The sequence below is a fragment of the Aquarana catesbeiana genome, linkage group LG06 (genome assembly GCF_042186555.1).
Source record: "Aquarana catesbeiana isolate 2022-GZ linkage group LG06, ASM4218655v1, whole genome shotgun sequence".
In the NCBI taxonomy this organism is placed as follows: Eukaryota; Metazoa; Chordata; class Amphibia; order Anura; family Ranidae; genus Aquarana; species Aquarana catesbeiana.
Window position 1 is genome coordinate 42,082,924 of NC_133329.1, and position 25,518 is coordinate 42,108,441.

General features: G+C 46.8%; 1 protein-coding gene across 1 annotated transcript in view; it reads right to left on the reverse strand.

Moving 5' to 3' along the window:
* Positions 1-1,319: 1,319 nt before the first annotated feature.
* CTF1 (cardiotrophin 1) overlaps positions 1,320-25,518 on the reverse strand; it is a 30,087-nt gene continuing 5,888 nt past the window's right edge. The window contains exons 2-3 of the mRNA XM_073635109.1: positions 6,392-6,537; positions 1,320-4,694 (exon numbers count right to left, since the gene is read on the reverse strand). Of these exons, the coding sequence (XP_073491210.1) occupies positions 4,191-4,694; positions 6,392-6,537 (650 nt within the window). The 3' untranslated portion in view covers positions 1,320-4,190. The remainder of the gene's footprint in view (positions 4,695-6,391; positions 6,538-25,518) is intronic.

The window sequence follows — 25,518 nt, forward strand, 5'->3', positions numbered from 1 at the left end:
TTCACCTTAATGCATCCTATGCATTGAGGTGAAAAAACACCTGGCAGTGACCGCCCCCCCCCGTTTTACTTACCTGAACCCCTTCATCTCCTCGGCGGGGACGCGCTCTCTCTCTCTCCATGGGGTCCCGGATCTTGATTGGATAGATTGATAGCAGCGCAGCCATTGGCTCCCGCTGCTGTCAATCAAATCCAATGCCGCGGGCGCCGGGGGGTGGGGCCGAGTCCGGCATTCTGCGTTTATAGACGCAAATGCTGGACTCGGGAGCGCGCCCGCAAGGTAACCCCTTCGGGGAAGCGCTTCTCTTATCTGATGGGGGGAGGAACCGCGAGAGCTGCCGGGGGACCCCAGAAGACCAGGTTCGGGGGCCACTCTGTGCAAAAAGAGCTGCACGGTGGAGGTAAGTATATGTTTGTTATTTTAAAAATTAAAAAAAAAAAACTAACCCTTACAATTACTTTAAGCTTTGGCACTAAAATATGGAAGCTGATTGGTTTCTATGCAGAAAGGCACCAGATTTTGCACTCTCCAGCTGTAGTAAATAACGCCCGTTGTGTAATGCACAATCGGGTTGATTTACTACAACTGAAGAGCTGGTGCAGCTCTGCATAGAAACCAATCAGCTTCCAGGTTTTATTGCCAAAGCTTAACTGAACAAGCTGATGATAGAAGCTGATTGGCTACCGTGCCCAGCTGCACCAAATTCTGAGTTTTCCAGTTTTAGTAAATCAACCCCATTGGGTTTGATAGCACATTGCTGTGCTATTCATTCTGAACTCAGGCAATGCAGCTCCGGCGCACTACAACACTACTGTGCGTTGTGGCGCGCTGCGTTGGGAACAGTGCTGCATATCAGTCTATGGTCCATTCTTCGGCTGCATTCACATCCGAGCAATTTGGAAATGATCGAACACCACGCTAAAAACGCACATTACGCTTGCAGTGCCATTATTACCTACCTTGCCGTATTACCTTATTACCATTTACTGGAGCCAATCCCCTGTACGACTCTCTCTGCAGCAGCTAAAAGCTGACATTTTCTCCTCCCGCCAGATTTCAGCTACTACAGAGAGAGCCATACAGGGAATTGGTTGCAGTAATTGCCCCCCCTGCTGCACTGATCACCCTCCCTGTGCACCATACATTCCCCACTGCTCCCCCCCCCCCCACCCCTACAGTGCTGCCAGCTTCCCTCCTCTCCTTCGCATCGGCAGCTGAAAGCACACAATAGGATCCTTCAGGATGGAGAGTGAGGGAAGGATTGGTAAATATGTCACATTGACCATCCCCTTCCTTTCCTAAATGAACACAATGGGGGTTATTTACTAAAGGAAAGTCCACTTTGCACTGCAAGTGCACTTGGAAGTGCAGTCGCTGTAGATCCGAGGGGGACATACAAGGAAAATAAAAACCAACATTTTAGCTTGCACATGATTGGATGATAAAATCAGCAGAGCTTCCCCTCATTTCAGATCTACCCCTTAGATTTAGAGTGACTGCACTTCCAAGTGCACTTGCAGTGCAAAGTGGATTTGCCTTTTGTAAATAACCCCCAATAAGTGATCGGTAGAGATCTCACTCACTGAGTTCATTCATAACTAAAGCATAGCATAGTGTGTTTATTTGTGGGGGGGGGGGGCCTCCCGTGGTTTCTAACAGCAGCCATGGCCGCATGTCTGCTAAAGGGCAGTTTGTTCCCGTGCATGAAGGGAAGGTGGGCGATTTTGCGTGCATTTCCGTTGTGCACAAAGTGTGAACTTAGCCAAAATGAAAACCCAAGAAACTCCTAAAGTGCCATTGCTCGCCTTGTTTTGAAAATGCTAGTGTCCTGGCTGTCTTCGGCTTCAATATTTGAGTCACTGACCCAACACAAGCATGTACCAATTGAGAGCAAAATCATAACCCTCTTAGGCTGGGTTCACACCTATGCGAGTTGGATGAGGGTTTTCTCCGCATCCAAGTCACATGACAGAAGATTGTGACCGGCTCTCTATGGAGGATGCGGCTGTGGAGCGGCTTGCACAGGAACGCTGTGCGTCTTTGGCTCCGTTTTAGGTCCAAATTCAGGCAAAAATTCATCCCCGATTCGTCCCTGAAAACGGAGAACAGGGACGCACCGGACCTAGGGTTGCCACCTCATCCCTTTAAAACTGAACACATATTAATTACACAGGTTCTGTGGCTAATTAAGGTGGTAATTAAACTCACTTGGTGCCTTATCAGCATTAAATTAGCCTCAGAACCCGTGTAATTCATATGTGTTCGGGTTTAAAGGGATGAGGTGGCAACCCTAACCAGAACCCTGCTGCGAGCTGCATCCGTCGGAGGTGTGAACCCAGGCCTTAATGTGCACTTGGATCATCTGCTTAAATAATTTAAGACGCTGGATCAGCAGACAGGCCGGGCAACTAGTACTTCCACAATGCTGGGAAGTTCTTCTACGGTTCTTCTCTCCCTGCGGGACTGGCGCGCCACCTTGTGGCCGAGATGAGGGAAAAGGGCCACCACCAGGAAACCAGCCTGGAATTTGGAACACTTTAGTTGACAATGTCGCAAGAGCAGGTTATGAGGTAGATTTACAAGTCGTGTTTGTTGACATGAAACTTAAGAACGGAAAATATAACTCGGCAAGCAAACAAAACCACCTCGGTGAACATGACACGGCAACTTCCCTGGAAAATTAGAACCAGTGTAAAGATGACATTTGTGTATCATTTCTGCCTAAAACAACACTCAGGAGTACAACTGATGGTGGCACTGGGTGCCTTACAGGTCAGTCCACGCAAAACCAACATATTAGGGATAGGTACCCAATGATGGATCTCACTGAGGAGAGTGGTGAGATAGTTGTGCATACTCAGCTCCTGCATTGGTTGTTTATGTGTTCTGCCGACATTGTGAAATCTCTGCACTTGAGTTCCCAACCCCGCCAACTCTTTGCCACCATTACTCGTCTTGCTGGGGGGTGTCATTGTGAGAACTGAGACTCCAGGGCCTGGGAGATCCGATTACAAGACAAGTATGAGCATTCAGCTCCAAACTTTTTGTTCTTTGGCATAAATATGTTGCGATTTTAGCATTGCATAATTCAGTGCATTTTTAAGGCGTAAGTAGTCTCTGTGTTTTTGGCTCAGTGCACGATCCAGATAACAGTAATACATGCCACAGTCCGTCTTCTGCGGATACATTGGGTATTTGGGTAACCTCTTAAGAATTGACAGTATAGATAATGTAATATTTCAGGATGTGATTCAGGTGTGAGTCAGTGCAAATATTGCCTGTAGAGCAAAAAAAAAGTGCGTAAATCATTTGCAAATCACCACCAGGAACTTGGTATAAATTGTGCCAAATGCCCACGCTGTCTTTTCTTTGCTTGGTCATGTCAGTACAAGTATCTTCTGATTTAGCTGTGACTTGCCACCTCTTATCTTTGCCTTACAGTGGTATCATCATTCTCTAAATAGAGGGCCTAGCTGTTTGGCCTTCACTTGGACATGCCCCAGAAGCCTTTGTCACTCTCCCAGAGGTGTTGCACCAAGTGCCAAATAAGGTACCTATGTGGATCTTCCATTTGGCTTTCACTTGGGTATGCCATCAGAAGCCCTAGTCACTTTCTCAGAGGAGTTTCACCAAGATATTGGTAGAGAAGGTACCTAGCATTCACTTGACTTATGCTTGCCATGTCATCAGTAGTTTTCGAAACTCTCCTGCCAGATAAGGTACCTACGTAGATCTTCCATTTGGCCTTTACTTGGGTATGCCGTCAGAAGTCCTGATCACTTTCTCAGAGGCGTTTCACCAAGATCTTGCTAGAAGTGCCTTCACTTGACCCGCACTTGGCCATGTCATGAGTGGTCTTTACCACTCTCCCAAGTTCTTTGGTAAAAAAGTAAAGTATTTTGTTCTTCAGCTTGTATCACTCTCTCAGAAGACTTTTACCAAAATCTTTGGAAAGGGCTTTCTTCTGCCTTTGCCTTGACTTGTGGCTACTATCTTAGAGGCCTGGCACCAATTTTTTTTTAACTTTTTTGGCCTCTTTTGGCCTTTGCTTTCAGTTGGCCATGCCATTAAAATCCATTGCCAGCTTATTAGAGATATCCTCCCTCTTCAGCATGGTCTTGAATTGTCTCCAGCCTCCCTTTGCTCAACCCTATGTCTTTTTGCTCAAGGTTTTATCCCTTTCGCATCATTTAGGACCTACAGCAGTCCCTTTTCTCCTGGCCGGGGCTGTCTTTGAGCTTCCATGTTACTTTCAGTACCTTCATGTCTTCGGGAAGCCTGGTCAACCAGTCTCTGTACTCCCTGCAGAGCACATAGCCCCTTACCTTCTTCTTGAAGGCATTGTCATCTGTCTGGGCCCAGCTCAGCGACTCTGGCTGGGTAGATGGAGGCTGGTATCCCAGGATGATCAAGGCATCCTTCAGATTCCTAAGTAAGGCCTCTGAGGCTCTGCGAGCCACCTCCAGGAGCCGAAGGAGATCAGCAGCTGCCGGGTTCAGGGAGTTCTGATCATCCAGGACCAGTTGGAAGAACTCGGAAATAGCAAAGAAGGCCTCTCTGGCCTGAAGGAGGCGTTCTCCGGGGCAAAGACATCGCCACATCCGGTAGCCCAGTGCTGCGGTGGGCAGTCCTTTCTCCAACCAGTAGGGGAAGCTGAACCCAGTCATGCTGAATGGCAACCCTTGGTACTGCAGCTGTATGAGGAAACACAAGAAGAAGAACATGGGGTCAGAGGACTCAACAGAAGGGCTTCCCTTTTTTGCAAACATGCAAATAAAACTTTGTGGACAGGACTTCCCCCTAATCCTCAATCGTATGCATCCGTTATGAGCTCACTTCTTTTATAAGATGTCTGCACAGTGCTTGAATTCAAACTACAGCCATTCCCAGCAGTTTCCTCTTTAATGATACTGAGAAAGGATGCTGAATGTATAAAAGGGAAGTGGAGCAATGAAGGGTTTCTTACTACAACATTGGGGTTAATTTACAAAAACTGAAGATTGCAAAAATTGGGTGCAGCTGTGCATAGAAACCAATCAGCTTCCATGTATTATTCTTAACTGTTTGCCGACCAATCGCCGTCATTATACTCCGGCAGGTTGGCATGGCAACGCGAATCACCGTAGGGATACGTCAGCCGCTTTAAAAGCTGTAGGGGGTGACGCCGGAGCCGATAGATGTGGCCAGCGGTCGCGATGTCCGTCAGCCACCCGCGATCGCTCCACAGAGAGCAAGAACGGGGATCTGTGTATGTAAAACAGACAGGTCCCCGTTCTGTCAGGGATGTAGAGAGAAATATATGCTGTTCCTAGTGATCAGGAACAGCGATCTCACTCTATTCCCAGTCAGTCTCCTCGCCCCACAGTTAGAAACACCTCCCAGAGAACACATTTAACCCCTTGATCGCCCCCTATTGTTAACCCCTTCCCTGCCAGTGACATTTATACAGTAATCAGTGGCTATTTTTATGTCCCAAAAAAAGTGTCAAAAGTGTCCGATCTGTGCGCCGCAATCTCGCTAAAAAAAAAATCGCTGATCACCATTACTAGTAAAAAAAATATTTTTAAAAAAATGAATTGTTAAAATGCCATAAATATATCCCCTATTTTGTAGACGTATAACTTTTGCGCAAACCAATCAATATACGCTTATTGTGATTTTTTTAAACAAAAATATGTAGAAGAATACATATTGGCCTAAACCTATGAACAATATTTTATTTTTTATTTTTTTATGATATTTTTTTGGGATATTTACTATAGCAAAAAGTAAAAAAATATTGGGTTCCTTTCAAAAGTGTCAATCTCTTTTTTTTGTTTATAGCGCAAAAAATAAAAAAAAACGCAGAGGTGATCAAATACCACCAAAAGAAAGCTCTATTTGTGTGAAAAAAAAAAAAAGGACATGAATGTCGTTTGGGTACAGCGTCGCACGACCGCACAATTGTCAGTTAAAGCGTCGCAGTGCCGAATCGCAAAAAATGGCCTGGTCAGGAGGTGGGTGAATCCTCCTGGGGCTTAAGTGGTTAAAGCTCAATAGAACAAGCTGAAGTTAGAAGCTGATTGGCTACCATGCACAGCTGCCCCAGAAGTTATTCAACTTTTTTCAGTTTTTAGCAAAAGTACCATCATGGTCTATCTCAGCATCTACACAATAGAAGCAGGTAAGGATCATGCCTACCAACAAACCTAGCCTATACTCTTACAATCTAGTTTCAGTTGTAAAATATTACTATTTTACATAGTATGTAAAAAAAAAACAAAAAAAAAAACTGTCCAATAAAATTGTAAAGATGTTACATTTTATATACAATTTAATTTGATATAGTGAACAATCCAGCTGCTCTGTGTGGGGTGACCCTTAAACGTATGGTGGAGTTTAGGTGACTTACATATGTGTTCAGTATGAGCGTGGCGTTCTCTCGGTGTAGCGTGGCCAAGCTGTTGATCTGAGTGACGATCTCTTCTGATGAGAGAGGCGCGGCAACACATCCTCGGTACAAGAAGCCAACGCTGAGGGCCAGCACTGCTGCTGCTGCTGAGATAAGAACAATTCTCTATGAATACAGCCAACACTACAACCTGCACACCAAAACAGTATACACAACCATATCCCTTTCATATGACGACATTTAAAGTGTATCCAAGTCAAAACTTTTTTTTTTTTTTTAAAGCCTTTTCTATCGTAGCCTGTATTTCAAAATGGCACGATTCTCCCTTTCAGTCCTGGTGACCATTGCCACCAAGACAGAAATCCAATATTTTGGAGTTGTCACCAGAGGAAGAGGTAAGGAAGGGAAACTCTTCTCACTTTGTATAGATGTCTTCATTCAATCCTCCACACTCATCTACTGTACATACTGCCCACTGTCATACCCTCTGCACCCCTCTCCTGCACATACTGCCTGCTGTCATACCCTCCACAATCCTCTCCTGTACATACTGTGCACTGTCACACCCTCTACACTCCTTTCCTGCATATACTGCCCACTGTCATACCCTCCACATTCTTCTCTCCTGAACATACTGCCCAATATGACGTGCTCCACACTCCTGTACATATTACCCACTGTCATACCCTTCACACTCCTCTCCTGTACATACTGCCCACAGTCATACCCTTCACACTCCTCTCCTGTACATACTGCCCACAGTCATACCCTTCACACTCCTCTCCTGTACATACTGCCCACAGTCATACCCTTCACACTCCTCTCCTGTACATACTGCCCACAGTCATACCCTTCACACTCCTCTCCTGTACATACTGCCCACAGTCATACCCTTCACACTCCTCTCCTGTACATACTGCCCACAGTCATACCCTTCACACTCCTCTCCTGTACATACTGCCCACAGTCATACCCTTCACACTCCTCTCCTGTACATACTGCCCACTGTCATACCCTCCACATTCTTCTCTACTGTACATACTACCCACTGTCAAACCCTCCACACTCCTCTCCTGCACATACTGCCCACCGTCACACCCTCTACACTCCTTTCCTGGATATACTGCCCACTGTCATACCCTCCACATTCTTCTCTCCTGTACATACTACCCACTATCATATGCTCCACACTCCTGTACACACTACCCACTGTCATACCCTTCACACTCCTGTCATGTACATACTTACTGCCCACAGTCATACACTTCACACTCCTCTCCTGTACATACTGCCCACTGTCATATCCTTCACACTACTCTCCTGCACATACTGCCCAATATGACGTGCTCCACACTCCTGTACATATTACCCACTGTCATACCCTTCACACTCCTCTCCTGTACATACTGCCCACAGTCATACCCTTCACACTCCTCTCCTGTACATACTGCCCACAGTCATACCCTTCACACTCCTCTCCTGTACATACTGCCCACAGTCATACCCTTCACACTCCTCTCCTGTACATACTGCCCACAGTCATACCCTTCACACTCCTCTCCTGTACATACTGCCCACAGTCATACCCTTCACACTCCTCTCCTGTACATACTGCCCACAGTCATACCCTTCACACTCCTCTCCTGTACATACTGCCCACTGTCATACCCTCCACATTCTTCTCTACTGTACATACTACCCACTGTCAAACCCTCCACACTCCTCTCCTGCACATACTGCCCACCGTCACACCCTCTACACTCCTTTCCTGGATATACTGCCCACTGTCATACCCTCCACATTCTTCTCTCCTGTACATACTACCCACTATCATATGCTCCACACTCCTGTACACACTACCCACTGTCATACCCTTCACACTCCTGTCATGTACATACTTACTGCCCACAGTCATACACTTCACACTCCTCTCCTGTACATACTGCCCACTGTCATATCCTTCACACTACTCTCCTGCATATACTGCCCACTGTCATACCCTCCTCTCCTGTACATACTGCCCACTGTGATACCCTCCATGCTCCTCTCCTGTACATACTGCCCACTCTAATACCCTCCATGCTCCTCTCCTGTACATACTGTCCACTGTCATACTCTCCAAACTCCTCTCCTCCATATACTGCTCACTGTCATACCCTCCACAATCCTCTCCTGTACATACTGCCCACTGTCATACTCTTCACAGTACTCTCCTGCATATACTGCCCACTGTCATACCCTCCTCTCCTGTACATACTGCCCACTGTCATACCCTCAATGCTCCTCTCCTGTACATACTGCCCACTGTCATACCCTCCATGCTCCTCTCCTGTACATACTGCCCACTGTCATACCCTCCATGCTCCTCTCCTGTACATACTGTCCACTGTCATACCCTCCAAACTCCTCTCCTTCATATACTGCCCACTGCCATACCCTCCACACTCCTTTCCTGGATAAACTGCCCACTGTCATACCCTCCACATTCTTCTCCCCTGTACATACTGCCCACTATTATATGCTGTACACACTACCCACTGTCATACCCTTCACACTCCTCTCATGTACATACTTACTGTCCACAGTCATACCCTTCACACTCCTCTCCTGTACATACTGCCCACAGTCATACCCTTCACACTCCTCTCCTGTACATACTGCCCACAGTCATACCCTTCACACTCCTCTCCTGTACATACTGCCCACAGTCATACCCTTCACACTCCTCTCCTGTACATACTGCCCACAGTCATACCCTTCACACTCCTCTCCTGTACATACTGCCCACAGTCATACCCTTCACACTCCTCTCCTGTACATACTGCCCACTGTCATACCCTCCACATTCTTCTCTACTGTACATACTACCCACTGTTAAACCCTCCACACTCCTCTCCTGCACATACTGCCCACCGTCACACCCTCTACACTCCTTTCCTGGATATACTGCCCACTGTCATACCCTCCACATTCTTCTCTCCTGTACATACTACCCACTATCATATGCTCCACACTCCTGTACACACTACCCACTGTCATACCCTTCACACTCCTCTCATGTACATACTTACTGTCCACAGTCATACCCTTCACACTCCTCTACTGTACATACTGCCCACTGTCATATCATTCACACTACTCTCCTGCATATACTGCCCACTGTCATACCCTCCTCTCCTGTACATACTGCCCACTGTCATATCCTTCACACTACTCTCCTGCATATACTGCCCACTGTCATACCCTCCTCTCCTGTACATACTGCCCACTGTCATACCCTCCATGCTCCTCTCCTGTATATACTGTCCACTGTCATACTCTCCACAATTCTCTCCTGTACATACTGCCCACAGTCATACCCTTCACAATCCTCTCCTGTACATACTGCCCACTGTCATACCCTTCACAGTACTCTCCTGCATATACTGCCCACTGTCATACCCTCCTCTCCTGTACATACTGCCCACTGTCATACCCTCCATACTCCTCTCCTGTATATACTGTCCACTGTCATACCCTCCAAACTCCTCTCCTCCATATACTGCCCACTGTCATACCCTTCACAGTACTCTCTTGCATATACTGCCCACTGTCATACCCTCCTCTCCTGTACATACTGCCCACTGTCATACCCTCCATGCTCCTCTCCTGTATATACTGTCCACTGTCATACCCTCCAAACTCCTCTCCTCCATATACTGCCCACTGTAATACCCTCCACAATCCTCTCCTGTACATACTGCCCACAGTCATACCCTTCACAATCCTCTCCTGTACATACTGCCCACTGTCATACCCTCCACAATCCTCTCCTGTACATACTGGCCACAGTCATACCCTTCACAGTACTCTCCTGCATATACTGCCCACTGTCATACCCTCCTCTCCTGTACATACTGCCCACTGTCATACCCTCCATGCTCCTCTCCTGTATATACAGCCCACTGTCATACCCTCCAAACTCCTCTCCTCCATATACTGCCCACTGTCATACCCTCCACAATCCTCTCCTGTACATACTGCCCACAGTCATACCCTTCACAATCTTCTCCTGTACATACTGCCCACTGTCATGCCCGCCACACTCCTCTCCTGTACATGCTGCCCGCTGTCATACCCTCCACATTCTTCTCTTAGTGAAGGTAATACAATACATAAAATATTTGGCACATAGTTGTTAATCATCATTCTGGATCTTTGATATTTTGTATCATCCTGGCTCCCCATCTAATGATGCTCTGTATCAGAGTACCAGAGTTTCTCCCAACATTGCCACTCATCTATTATCTTATCATTCTTCCTCTTTTACTTTGTATCTGTATTCTGACTTTCAATAACTGTATTCTTACTCTATTACTTTTTATCATTCTTAGTTTTCTTTGAAACATTTTTTTTCTGTCTATTACTTTGTATTACTGTCTCTGCTACATTGTATCATTCTGCCTGTTATACTTTGTATTCCTCTTGTTGTCCTTTTGGCTGTTATGTTGAAAGTAACAAAGTTCAAATTTGAAGGTTCAAAGTAAGAGTAAGAATAATACAAAGTAACAGAATACAAAGTATCAGAGAATAAGAGTGATAGAAAGACAGAGAGCCAAAAGGATACCAAATCACAGACAGCCAGAGGGATACAAAGCAAGAGAAAGCAAAAAGATACAAAAGTAATAGAAAAAGAATGATTCAAAGTATCTTTTTTCTTTGTTACTTTTTATCCCTCTGGTTGTCTGTCATTTAGTATCCTTTTGGCTCTCTGTTTCTTACTGTCACTCTTATGATCTGTTACTTTGTATTATTCTTACTCTGTTACTTTGCATCTTTATTTTTCCATCTATTACTTTGTATCACCGTCTCTGCTAAGTTTGTATCATTGTGCTCTGTTACTTTGTGTCCCTCGGGCTGTTACTCTGTTTCATTCTGTCTGCTATACTTTGTATTGCTCTGGTTGTCTGTTATTTGGTATCCTTTTGGCTCTCTGTTGCTTTGTATCATTCTTGCTATACGTTTCTTTCTATCACTCCTAATCTCTGGTACTTTGTATCCCTCTGGCTGCCTCTTCTTTGCTCTCCTCCTGGCTGCCTCTTCTTTGCTCTCCTCCTAGGTGCCTCTTCTTTGCTCTCCTCCTAGGTGCCTCTTCTTTGCTCTCCTCCTGGCTGCCTCTTCTTTGCTCTCCTCCTGGCTGCCTCTTCTTTGCTCTCCTCCTGGCTGCCTCTTCTTTGCTCTCCTCCTGGCTGCCTCTTCTTTGCTCTCCTCCTGGCTGCCTCTTCTTTGCTCTCCTCCTGGCTGCCTCTTCTTTGCTCTCCTCCTAGGTGCCTCTTCTTTGCTCTCCTCCTAGGTGCCTCTTCTTTGCTCTCCTCCTAGGTGCCTCTTCTTTGCTCTCCTCCTAGGTGCCTCTTCTTTGCTCTCCTCCTAGGTGCCTCTTCTTTGCTCTCCTCTTGGCTGCCTGTTCTTTGCTCTCCTCTTGGCTGCCTGTTCTTTGCTCTCCTCCTAGGTGCCTCTTTGCTCTCCTCCTAGGTGCCTGTTCTTTGCTCTCCTCCTAGGTGCCCGTTCTTTGCTCTCCTCCTGGCTGCCTCTTCTTTGCTCTCCTCTTGGCTGCCTCTTCTTTGCTCTCCTCCTAGGTGCCTGTTCTTTGCTCTCCTCCTAGGTGCCTGTTCTTTGCTCTCCTCCTAGGTGCCTCTTCTTTGCTCTCCTCCTAGGTGCCTCTTCTTTGCTCTCCTCTTGGCTGCCTGTTCTTTGCTCTCCTCTTGGCTGCCTGTTCTTTGCTCTCCTGCTAGGTGCCTCTTTGCTCTCCTCCTAGGTGCCTGTTCTTTGCTCTCCTCCTAGGTGCCCGTTCTTTGCTCTCCTCCTGGCTGCCTCTTCTTTGCTCTCCTCTTGGCTGCCTCTTCTTTGCTCTCCTCCTAGGTGCCTGTTCTTTGCTCTCCTCCTAGGTGCCTGTTCTTTGCTCTCCTCCTAGGTGCCTGTTCTTTGCTCTCCTCCTAGGTGCCTGTTCTTTGCTCTCCTCCTAGGTGCCTGTTCTTTGCTCTCCTCCTGGCTCCCCATCCAATGATGCTCAGTATCAGAGTACCAGTACAGAGTTCCTCCCAGCGTTGGCACTCACCTGTTGCTGCCAGCATCTTGCGCCCAGCTCCCTGTGAGACACCTGTGTGCCAGGTGCCATGATTTTATAGCCGTCCTCCCCCCCCATGTCTCTTCTGGGTTCAGTGGGACGTCAGCCACCCCCCGCCACGCTGCTTACAGAGGAATCTCCATTCTCAGCAGCTGCTTCCTTCTAAGAAACGGAGGAGAAGGAGGAGAGGGGCCGGGAGGGGGGCGGGCGTGGAGAGGTGAGTCGAGGAGAAGGTATTTGGAGAAGGGGAGGGAGATGCGGCCGGCGAGGAGGGCTGACAGGTGACTCGCTCTTCCTCCTCGTTTACCCCCCAGAGCCGTCACCTCGCTCGCTGCAATTATCAGCTTTGAAAGGAGCTGACGGAAGTTGGTGCCGGGACAATGAGGCACTGAAGGGGTAGGGTTACCGGCTGATAATGCACCCCCCTTAGAGGTATTATGTGAAGTCACCCGCCTCTCTCTCCCAGGGATTTGGCACGGGCCGGGCCTGCGGCGGCATACACGTACACACGCGGGGCATGTCGGAGAGATCATGTGTGTGTGGCCGGCTCAGTGGGCATCTCGCCTGGGCGCTCCTGAAATGAAGAAAATGGGAGAGGGAGATGACAGCAAACCACTCCGGGAGCTGGGACATGAAAGATGCAATCTGACTGGTCACTGTTTATCACACATTCACTGTTTATCACACATTTTATTTAATTTTCTTTGTGGGGAAAACAAAAAATGAAAAAATGTGATTGGTGGCAGCAGATAAAAGTGCAATAGTTGCCCAGAGCAACCGATCCTGTTGCTTCATTTTTTTGTAAAAGTAAAAAAAAGCCATGTGATCACCAAAGACAAATTACAACCGATACTGAGAGCCACACATTCCTCTCCACAAGAGGGGGCCCCAAACTCTTCTTTACAGGGGCCACTTCATATTTTACACATATTTGTAGGCTGAAAATAATGCCCATTAGAGTGCCCATCGGAGTCCTCCCTACATCAGAGTCCCCCCTACATCAGGGTTCCCCATCAGAGTCCTCCCTACATCAGGGTCCCCATCAGAGTCCCACCTACATCAGAGTCCCCCCTACATAAGAGTCCCCATCAGAGTCCTCCCTACATCAGGGTCCCCCATCAGAGTCCTCCCTACATCAGGGTCCCCCATCAGAGTCCTCCCTACATCAGGGTCCCCCATCAGAGTCCTCCCTACATCAGGGTCCCCATCAGAGTCCTCGCTACATCGGGGTCCCCATCAGAGTCCTCCCTACATCGGGGTCCCCATCAGAGTCCTCCCTACATCAGGGTCCCCATCAGAGTGCCCCCCTACATCAGGGTCCCCATCAGAGTCCTACCTACATCAGGGTCCCCATCAGAGTCCCCCTACATCAGAGTCCTCCCTACAACAGGGTCCCCATCAGAGTGCCCCCCTACATCAGGGTCCCCATCAGAGTCCTCCCTACATCAGGGTCCCCATCAGAGTGCCCCCTTACATCAGGGTCCCCATCAGAGTGCCCCCTACATCAGGGTCCCCCATCAGAGTCCTCCCTACATCAGGGTCCCCATCAGAGTGCCCCCCTACATCAGGGTCCCCATCAGAGTCCTCGCTACATCGGGGTCCCCATCAGAGTCCTCCCTACATCGGGGTCCCCATCAGAGTCCTCCCTACATCAGGGTCCCCATCAGAGTGCCCCCCTACATCAGGGTCCCCATCAGAGTCCTACCTACATCAGGGTCCCCATCAGAGTCCCCCTACATCAGAGTCCTCCCTACAACAGGGTCCCCATCAGAGTGCCCCCCTACATCAGGGTCCCCATCAGAGTCCTCCCTACATCAGGGTCCCCATCAGAGTGCTCCCTTACATCAGGGTCCCCATCAGAGTGCCCCCTACATCAGGGTCCCCCATCAGAGTCCTCCCTACATCAGGGTCCCCATCAGAGTGCCCCCCTACATCAGGGTCCCCATCAGAGTCCCACCTACATCAGGGTCCCCATCAGAGTCCCACCTACATCAGGGTCCCCATCAGAGTCCTCCCTACATCAGGGTCCCCCATCAGAGTCCTCCCTACATCAGGGTCCCCCATCAGAGTCCTCCCTACATCAGGGTCCCCCATCAGAGTCCTCCCTACATCAGGGTCCCCATCAGAGTGCCCCCCTACATCAGGGTCCCCATACCAGAGTCCCCCCTACATCAGGGTCCCCATCAGAGTCCCCACTACATCAGAGTCCTCCCTACATCAAGGTTCCCATCAGAGTCCTCCCTACATCAGGGTCCCCATCAGAGCCCCCCCCTACATCAGGTTCCCCATCAGAGCACCCCCCTACATCAGGGTTCCCATCAGAGTGCCCCCCTACATCAGGGTCCCCATCAGAGTGCCCCCCTACATCAGGGTCCCCATCAGAGTGCCCCCCTACATCAGAGTCCTCCCTACATCAGGGTCCCCCTTACATCAGGATCCCCCAGAGTCCCCATACTTCAGATTCCCTATCAGAGTCCCCTTTATATCAGAGCCCTCATCAGTGTCCCCCATACAGGGTCACCTACAGATACCCTATCAGAGTGCCCTTTACATCAGAGTCACCCTTACATTACAGCTCCTCCTTTACATCAGGATCCCCATCAGTTGCTCCTACAAAATCCCCCACACATAAGATTCCCTACCAGAGCCCCGCTTACATCAGGGTCCCTATCAAAGTCCTCCCTACATCGGGGTTCCGATCAGAGTTCCCCCCTACATCAAGGTCCTTATCAGAGCCCCCTTACATCAGGGTCCCCATCAAAGTCCTCCCTACATCAGGATCCCTATCAGAGTTTCTCTTACATCAGCATCTCCATCAGAGTCCCTCTTACATCGGGCTTCCCTACAGAGTCACCCCTACATCAGGGTCCCCTATCAGATAGCTGCTTACATCAGGGTCCCCCTTACATCAGTGTCTCCATCAGAGTCTCCCTTACAACAGGATCCCCTACAGAGTCCTCCATGCATCAGATTCCCTATCAGAGTCCCCCTTACATCAGGGTCCGCATCAGTGTCCCCCTTATATCAGGGTCCCCTACAGAGTCCCCCATACATCAGATACCCTATCAGAGTGCTCTTTACATCAGAGTCCCCTTACATTACAGCTCCCCCTTACATCAGGTGCCCCTACAAAGTCCCCCACACGTCAGATTCCCCCCACCCCCACTTACATCAGGGTCGCCAGAGTCCCCCCTTAGATCAGGGTTCCATTACAGTCCTCCTTACATCAGGTTTCCCTTATCAGAGTGCTCCTTACATTTGAGCCCCCCCTTAAATAAGGGTCCCTATCAGAGTCCTCTTTACAACAGGGTTTATAACAGAGTCCCCCTTATGTCAGGGTCCCCATCAGAGTCCCCTTACACAAAAATCCCTGTAACATGGGGGCAGGGGGTTGTAGCATATAAAATAAATACTGTTGTGCTCATAAAAGTTTACATACCTGCCAGAATTTAGGATTTCTTGGACATTTTTCAGAGAATATGAATAGTAACACAAACTTTTCTTCTTTCACTCATGGTTAGTGTTTGGCTGAAGCCATTTATTATCAATCAATTGTGTTTACACTTTTTAAATCATAATCACAACAGAAACTACCCCAATGACCCTCATCAAAAGTTTACATAACTCTGTTCCTAATACTGTGTATTGCCCCCTTTAGCATCAAATTGAAGTCTTTTGTGGTATTTGTGGATGAGGCTCTTTTATCTGCTCAGATGGTAAAGCTTCCCATTCCTCTTGGCAAAAAGCCTCCAGTTCCTGTAAATTATTGGGCTGTCTTGCATGAACGGCACGTTTGAGATCTCCCCAGAGTGGCTCAATGATATTGAGGTCAGGAGACTGAGATGGACACTCCAGAACCTTCACTTTATTCTGCTGTAGCCAATGACAGGTCAACTTGGCCTTGTGTTTTGGATCATTGTCATGTTGGAATGTCCAAGTACGTCCCATGCGCAGCTTCCTGGCTGATGAATGCAAATGTTCCCCCAGTATTTTTTGATAACATACTGCATTCATCTTGCCATCAACTTTGACCAAATTTGCTGTGCCTTTGTAGCTCACACATCCCCAAAATATCAGCGATCCACCTCCGTGTTTCACAGTAGGAATGGTGAACCTTTCATCATAGGCCTTGTTGACTCCTCTCCAAATGTAGTGTTTATGGTTGTGGCCAAAAAGCTCAATTTTGGTCTCATCACTCCAAATGACTTTGTGCCAGAAGGTTTGAGGCTTGTCTCTGTGCTGTTTGGCATATTGTAAGCGGTATACTTTGTGGCATTTGCATAGTAATGTCTTTCTTCTGGTGACTCGACCATGCAGCCCAACTTTCTTCAAGTGCCTTCTTATTGTGCATCTTGAAACAGCCACACCACGTTTTCAGAGAGTCCTGTATTTCACCTGAAGGTATTTGTGGGTTTTTCTTTGTATCCTAAACACATTTTCCTGGCAGTTGTGGCTGAAATTTTAGTTGGTCTACCTGACCGTGGTTTGGTTTCGACAGAACCCCTCATTTTCCACTTCTTGATTAGAGTTTGAGCACTGCTGATTGGTATTCTCAATTCCTTGGATATCTTTTTATATCCCTTTCCTGTTTTATACAGTTCAACTACCTTTTCCTGCAGATCCTTTGACAATTCTTTTGCTTTCCCCAGGACTCAGAATCCAGAAACATCAGTGCATGGATGAAAGATGCAAGGGTCTGTCAGGAGTCCAGAAACTCATTGACCTTTTATACACACACACTAATTACAAACAGATCACAGGTGAGGATGGTCACCTTTAATAGCCATTCAAACCCCTTTGTATCAAGTTGTGTGCATGTTATCAGGCCAAAATCATCAGGGTATGTAAACTTTTGATCAAGGTCATTTGAGTAGTTTCTGTTGTCATTAGGATTTAAAAAAGAGTAAACACAGTTGATTGATATTAAATAGCTTCAGCCAAACACTAACCATGAGTGAAAGAAATGTTTTTGTGTTATTCATATTCTCTGAAAAAAAAAATGGCCAAGAAATCATAAAAATTCTACCAGGGTATGTAAACTTATGAGCACAACTGTAGCTGACCTTAATCTACAATCTCTGCACATTAAGGATATACCACCGATCCTGGCTGAGGGTCATATAAAATTCTGTAGTGGGCTGGATGTGGCCATAGTTTGGATACCTCTGATTCGGAATGATGAACATGATTGATGTCTGTGCACAAAGTGCAGTTGTTTCCTGTGGCAACCAAATCTTCATCAGCCATTCTTTAGCAATGAAAAATGCAATGCAATTAGTTGCCTCTCCCAAAGGGGTAGCTGTTGCCCATAGCAACTCATTCTGCCCCATCTATTACCCTCCAGGAAGGTGGAGGGGAGCAATGGGATTGGTGGTGGTGAACCAAGTCAAAAGTGTTGCCTATGACAACCAATTCCACTTCAACTTTCCCTTTTCTTTTTTTTCTTTTTTTTTTTTTTTTTTTTTTTTAGGTATGTGAAAAAATTGTGCAATTGGCTGTTACTAACAAAGGGTAGCTGTTGCCTATAGTGACCAGATCTCTCATTGGTTAGTAGCATGAACGAAGCAGTGTGATTGGCTGCCATGGACAAGGTGTAGCTGCTGCCCGCAGCAACCAATCCTGCCCCATCTTTCATTATCTAGGAAATCATAAAGAATGCAGGCGAGGGTGCCAGATGATATCATAGCGTTCCTCCAGGAAAAGGAGACATGCGGATGTAGTGGCTGCCATCGCTCAGTTTATCTTATGATGGGGAGGTTCTGTTGTGCAACATTAAAAAAAAAAAAAAAAATTCCACACCAGAGCAATTGTTCTAGGGATTTTCTTCTTCAAAGCATCATTTACACAAGTATATTTATAGCTCAGAGAAGGCCAGGAATAACACCGGGGTTGGGCCAGATCCGCCACAGGCTGCATTGGCCAGTCATACATTTTTATATGTGGAATAGACACCTCTGCAGGCGCCCTGATTTGGGGGTCAATAGCAAAATTCCCCTACAGATGGGAGATTCCCTCTGGGATTGGTCAACCATTGGGGGCCTGCAGAGCTCACACTCAACATCCAGAAGACCGAGAACATCTTGGAGGAAAAAAAAAGTACTGTGAGGGGACAACACCAGAGAGGAGTGGAGTACTACAACCTGAACTGTTTTTTTTTTTTGTTTACCTTTGCAGGACATAGTACAGGAGAGGAGACAATCAGAAACTGCAGGCCTGCTGCGGGAGATTTTCAGAAACTGCAGCTTTATTACAGGAGACATTTAGAGACGGAATCCCTACTACCGGCGATGGTGAGAGACTGCTGACGTACTACCGGAGCCGGTCAGAGACTGCTGACGTACTACCGGAGCCGGTCAGACTGCTGACGTACTACCGGAGCCGGTCAGACTGCTGACGTACTACAGGAGACGGTCAGAGACTGAAGCCCTACTACAGGAGACGGTCAGAGACTGAAGCCCTACTACAGGAGACGGTCAGAGACTGCAGCCCTACTACAGGAGACGGTCAGAGACTGCAGCCCTACTACAGGAGACGGTCAGAGACTGCAGACATACTACAGGAGACGGTCAGAGACTGCAGACATACTACAGGAGACGGTCAGAGACTGCAGACATACTACAGGAGACGGTCAGAGACTGCAGACATACTACAGGAGACGGTCAGAGACTGCAGACATACTACAGGAGACGGTCAGAGACTGCAGACATACTACAGGAGACGGTCAGAGACTGCAGACATACTACAGGAGACGGTCAGAGACTGCAGACATACTACAGGAGACGGTCAGAGACTGCAGACATACTACAGGAGACGGTCAGAGACTGCAGACATACTACAGGAGACGGTCAGAGACTGCAGACATACTACAGGAGATGGTCAGAGACTGCACATACTACAGGAGATGGTCAGAGACTGCAGCCATACTACAGGAGATGGTCAGAGACTGCAGACATGATACAGGAGATGGTCAGAGACTGCAGACATGATACAGGGGATGGTCAGACTGCAGACATAATACAAGAGATGGTCAGAGACTGCAGACATAGTGCAGGAGATGGACAGAGACTGCAGACATAGTGCAGGAGAAGGTCAGAGACTGCAGACATAGTGCAGGAGAAGGTCAGAGACTGCAGACATAGTGCAGGAGATGGACAGAGACTGCAGACATAGTGCAGGAGATGGACAGAGACTGCAGACATAGTGCAGGAGATGGTCAGAGACTGCAGACATAGTGCAGGAGATGGTCAGAGACTGCAGACTTAGTACAGGACATGGTTAGAGTCTAAAGCCTTACAATTGCCATTACAGACCCTTTACAAATCCCTCTCTTACTCCTGGGGTCCAAAGTCCGCACACAACATACCAAAGGGCAGCATGTGACCCGCAGGCTGCTGGCTGAGGGCCAAGGCTTTATGAGTTATATATGGCACGTCATTGAGTAAATGACTTCAAACAAGCAAAGAACAGCTCTGTGAATGGAGCCTTACATAAGGGAGTGTTGCAGAATGATTACTTAGCTTGTATAAAATGCATGTGTGGGATTTGATGTTATAAGGCAGCCTATGGCAGGCATGCTGCTGGTGTCTCATGATGACATCACCCTTTCTAGGTCTAGCATGATATCATTCCATGTGGAAGCTCTCAGGACCCCCAACTGACTCACTTCCAGCTACAATGTAACAAAGTTGCAATCTGCCAGCCGATTGAGTCATCCCAGGGATGAACAAAGTGGTTGATGTGTCACCGGCCATCTCCAGAGAACACCGTCCGGCATTGTGCCTGGGGACCACACACCAGCCCATTGTTAATGGGTAAACCCAAAACTGCCTGAATAGTCCCAGATAGAAGATAGAAGCATTCTCCTCATTAGAGGAACATTCCTCCCCTCTGACTCAGATCCAACTACACTGGGAATTCCATCCCGTGACGTTCCTAGCACCCCCCACCATCAACTGTTATTCTGCAGCAGAAGGCGAAGGTTACATGCACCCTACTGCAGGATTACACTTACATTAACTTAACTTTTTCTTTTTTTTTTTTTTGGACCCGTCACAGTGTTACCTAGGAGGATGCCAGTGTTGTCTTCATTTATGAACACTGCATGTTGCATTTGAACACAGAACTGACATGCATGGGTTCTGGTGCTGTGCCTGACCTGCTTTTGATTGCAAGATTAATAGATCTAAAGCTCATCACACAAATTACAATGAGATTTTGCAATCCGGGTAAGATCTACCAAGCATGTAGCTGATGGGACTGTCCGATTGTATACAGATTGATTAGATAGTTTAGGGGCCTAAATTACATAGTTCTGGTACATTAAGGGTTTTGCTCACACCAGATGCGGGGCAGAAATGTGTGCAAAAATCGCACAGTTTTCCACACCACACAAAAAAAGCAGAGCCTTTTACAAATGCGTTTGGGTGCCATTAACCACTTCACCTACTGAAGATTTTACCCCCATGAACAGGCCATTTTTTTCTACTTAGCACTGTGATACTTTAACCTATAGCAGAATGATGGCCGGGTGGTGGTGCAATTATCCTGAGTGGGCGTCATATGACGTCCAGCAGGATAACAGCTGTCGCACGCCCGTGAGGGCGCGTGCATCACGACGATCGGTGGTGCGGTGTGTCAGTCTGCTACACCGATCTCGGTAAAGAGGCTCCGGCGGAGGCTCTTCACCACGTGATCAGCCGTTGATTGGCTTTTCCTCACTCACGTCTGACAGACGCGAGTAGAGGAGAGCCGATCGGCGGCTCTCCTGACGGGGGGATCTGCGCTGGTTTTATCGGCGCAGCCCCCCCTCGGATGCCCACACCGGACCACCAGGGAAGCCCCTAACATGTGGATGGCCAGGCACGTACCCCATGGCCATCCACAGATACAAAAATATGCCAAATATATGCCAATTAGTGCCCACAAGTGGGCACTGACTGGCATCATTATGCAGATCAGACAAGTGATGCCCAGCAATGCCACCCATCAGTGTCATCAGTGCCACCCAGTGTCCATCAGTGCCACCCATCAGTGCCCACCTATCAGTGCCACCCATAAGTACCCATCAGTGCCGCATACCACTGTCGCCCATCAATGCCAGTCAGTGCAGTCATATCAGTGCCCATCATTGAAGGAGAAAACTTACGTATTTACAATTTTTTTTAACAAAAACAAAGAAAAACTTTTTTTCAAAACTTTCAGTCATTCTTCATTTGTTGCGCAAAAAAAAAAAATATATATATATATATATATATATATATATATATATATATATATATATATATATATATATATATATTTCAGAGGTGATCAAATACCACCACAAGAAAGCTCTATTTGTGGGAACAAAATGGCACTGATGTCGCTAGTGACACAAAAATAGTGATTGGTGACAATATTTTACACTGTACTCATGTCACTGGCTGGGAAGGGGTTAACATCTAGAGGCAATCAAGGGGTTAACTGTATGCCTAACAAGTGTAATGTGTGTAATATATGTGCTGCTTTTACTTACTGATCTGGCTGTTTCTCCCCGCTTTTCCCTGTACACAGAGGTGTGTTTGTAAACACCGAACGTTGTATGTGATTGGACACAGCTAATCAGCAGGTTTCAGCCTAAATCATTGGCTGAAATCTGCTGCCAAACTCATGCTGTGTCCAATCCCAGCACAGGCCAGCAGGGGGTGCGCTCCTGGAAGAGGGCTATCGCTGTATTTCTGGGAGCCTGACACTGGTTCTTCAGGTCTAAGCATCTTCAACATTAGAGTGGGTGTAGATGCTATGCCCGGCCCTCCCCATCTCATTTCTCCTCTCCTCCTTACCAAATCACAGAAGCATTTATATTATGTGAACTCATTCACAAAATACAAAGGCTTCTCTGAATGGGTGGAAGAGCCATAAACTTGTCAGTTATAAATAATAGAGATAAGTTCATGAGATGCAATGCACCTCCTTGGACTTAACTCACAGTGGGACTTCACATTTTACAAAGTAGCTGAATTGCTGGAATTCAGCTTTAAACACACAGACTCTAGAGGAGCTCTTAGTGACCTGGAACAAGCACAGGCTTTCATTTGATTCATACTTGTTCCGGATCAGCAACTCATCCAGGTATAGTCTGAGGTTTAGCATTCTCAGGAGGAATCTGACAATGGAGGTCCTCATAATTCACATGTCACCACACAATGGAAGTCCTCATAATTCACATGTCACCCGACAATGGAGGTCCTCATAATTCACATCACCCCACAATGGAGGTCCTCATAATTTACATGTCACCCGACAATGGAGGTCCTCATAATTCACATATCACCTCACAATGGAGGTCCTCATAATTCACATGTCACCCGACAATGGAGGTCCTCATAATTCACATGTCACCCGACAATGGAGGTCCTCATAATTCACATGTCACCCGACAATGGAAGTCCTCATAATTCACATCACCCCACAATGGAGGTCCTCATAATTTACATGTCACCCGACAATGGAGGTCCTCATAATTCACATGTCACCACACAATGGAAGTCCTCATAATTCACATGTCACCCGACAATGGAGGTCCTCATAATTCACATCACCCCACAATGGAGGTCCTCATAATTTACATGTCACCCGACAATGGAGGTCCTCATAATTCACATATCACCTCACAATGGAGGTCCTCATAATTCACATGTCACCCGACAATGGAGGTCCTCATAATTCACATGTCACCCGACAATGGAGGTCCTCATAATTCACATGTCACCCGACAATGGAAGTCCTCATAATTCACATGTCACCCGACAATGGAGGTCCTCATAATTCACGTCACCCGACAATGGAGGTCCTCATAATTCACATGTCACCCGACAATGGAAGTCCTCATAATTCACGTCACCTCACAATGGAGGTCCTCATAATTCACATGTAGGTAATAGACCAGGGGTCTCAAACTGGCGGCCCTCCAGCTGTTGCAAAACTACAAGTCCCATCATGCCTCTGCCTGTGGGAGTCATGCTTGTAACTGTCAGCCTTGCAATGCCTGAGGGGACTTGTATTTTCTCAACAGCTAGAGCCACCAGTTTGAGACCCGTGTAATAGACTATGTATAAATCTCTCGTCATAGCATACACTTTCATTTTATAACATCTGCATTGTAAGAATACATAACAATAGTTATGACAATCCAATACAAGCTTACTTGAAAAATCCCCTTTCATGTTATGAGTACTGCCTGTCTCCTGACCTCTTTCCACACCTTCCTGGATTCCCTGCATGTTTTTCAGCTTTTCCTCCATTTCTAAGGACTACATATCCCATGGTACCTTGCTGCCTGCGGGCAGTAATTCCTATACTAACTCCGCCTCCTGAATCTCCTCCTCAGCACCTCTATAGTTCAGAAGGCAGGCTCTGTGAAAAGGTGTGACACAGCAGTGCCCACTCTCGGGGCATAATGACTACGTCACACAATTAGGGGAAGTTAATTTGAGGGGTCTTTGGAAAGTAAGTTTACAAACTTCAAGATCATTTAGATTAATTGGAGGCTAGAAATAATTGAAATACTGTACAGTGTGGAAATAATGATTTTACATTTTGGACCATAGATATGCTTCAAAAAGAACCCAGGATTTTCTCTGAAATAACTTGAAACTGACCGAAGTAATTGGCACCCGTCATTGTTTATTGCATATTTAACCACGCTATAGCCGAAAGACAGCTACAGTGTGGTTGTCCAGTTCCGGGAGGGGGTCCACAGATGTCCTCTCAGAACCATACCTTCGGACACAGCTGATTACAGATCGGGGTAAAAGGGCCAAATCACAAAGGCTCTTTACATGTGATCAGCTGTAATTGGATACAGCTGGATCACATAGTAAACAGATCAGCTGTATCCAATCACAGCTGATCACATGTAAACAAACTTGCTGGTTTTCGGCATTCCTTTCCTCATGCACTGTCACAGTGTGAGAAGAGAAGAGCCAGTAACTGGCAAGTGTGACAAGGGACATTTACATTGATAATCAGGGCACTTATCAGTGCAGTCCCAACAGTGCCCATCAGAGTGATGTCAGTCAGTGCCGCCCATCAGTGCTGTCTATCATTGCCCATCACTGCTGCCCATCAGTGCCACCCATCAATGAAGGAGAAAAATTACTTATTTGCAAAATGTTATAATAGAAACTTCTTTTTTTTCTTCTAAAATTTGTCTTTTTTGCTTCTCTAGCAAAAAAATAAAAAAAACCCAGTGGTGATTAAATATCAAAGAAAAGCTCTATCTGTCTCCAAAAAATGTTTGGGTACAGTGTAACACGACCGCACAATTATCATTCAAAGCGTGACAGCGTTGAAAGGCCAAAAATTGGCTTGGGCAGGAAGGGGGTAAAAATGCCCAGTATTGAAGTGGTTAATAAAAAAATAAATAAATAAGACTATACTTTTGGTATTTGACTCAAAGAAAAAAATATATAATCATTTATATTATAGAATATTTATTTTTAAAAGAATTTTAAATGGTAAAATAAGTGAAAATGGCATGGGCAAAAATGGTTGGACCCAAAACCTAACATTTTGTTGCACAACCCTTGAAGGCAAATCACTGTATAAAAGTGATTTCTGTGTCTGTCAATGACACATTGGACCCGACGACGGGTAGTTTGGCCCAGTCTTCTTGAGCAAACGGCTGTCTCCTGTTTGATGGGTTCCTTCTCTACACTGCATGATTCAGATCTTTCTATAGACGTTTGATAGGATTCAGATCAAAGCCATTTGTTTTGTCTTTGGGGGCCTTTAGCATGTTTCCTGTCATTCAGGTTGTAGGACCCATGACCCATGTAGGATAGAGCTTTCCAACACTGGGCAGAACATGTCGCTTCAAAATTACTTGTTTGCCTTGAGATTTAATTTTACCCTGCATAGTTACGAGGCACCCCATATTGGACGCATCAAAGCAGCAACACATAGCCCAGCTTCCTCCATGTTACACAGTAGGTAGGGTGTTCTTTTCTTTGAAGGCTTCATTTCATCTGTGAACATAGAGCTA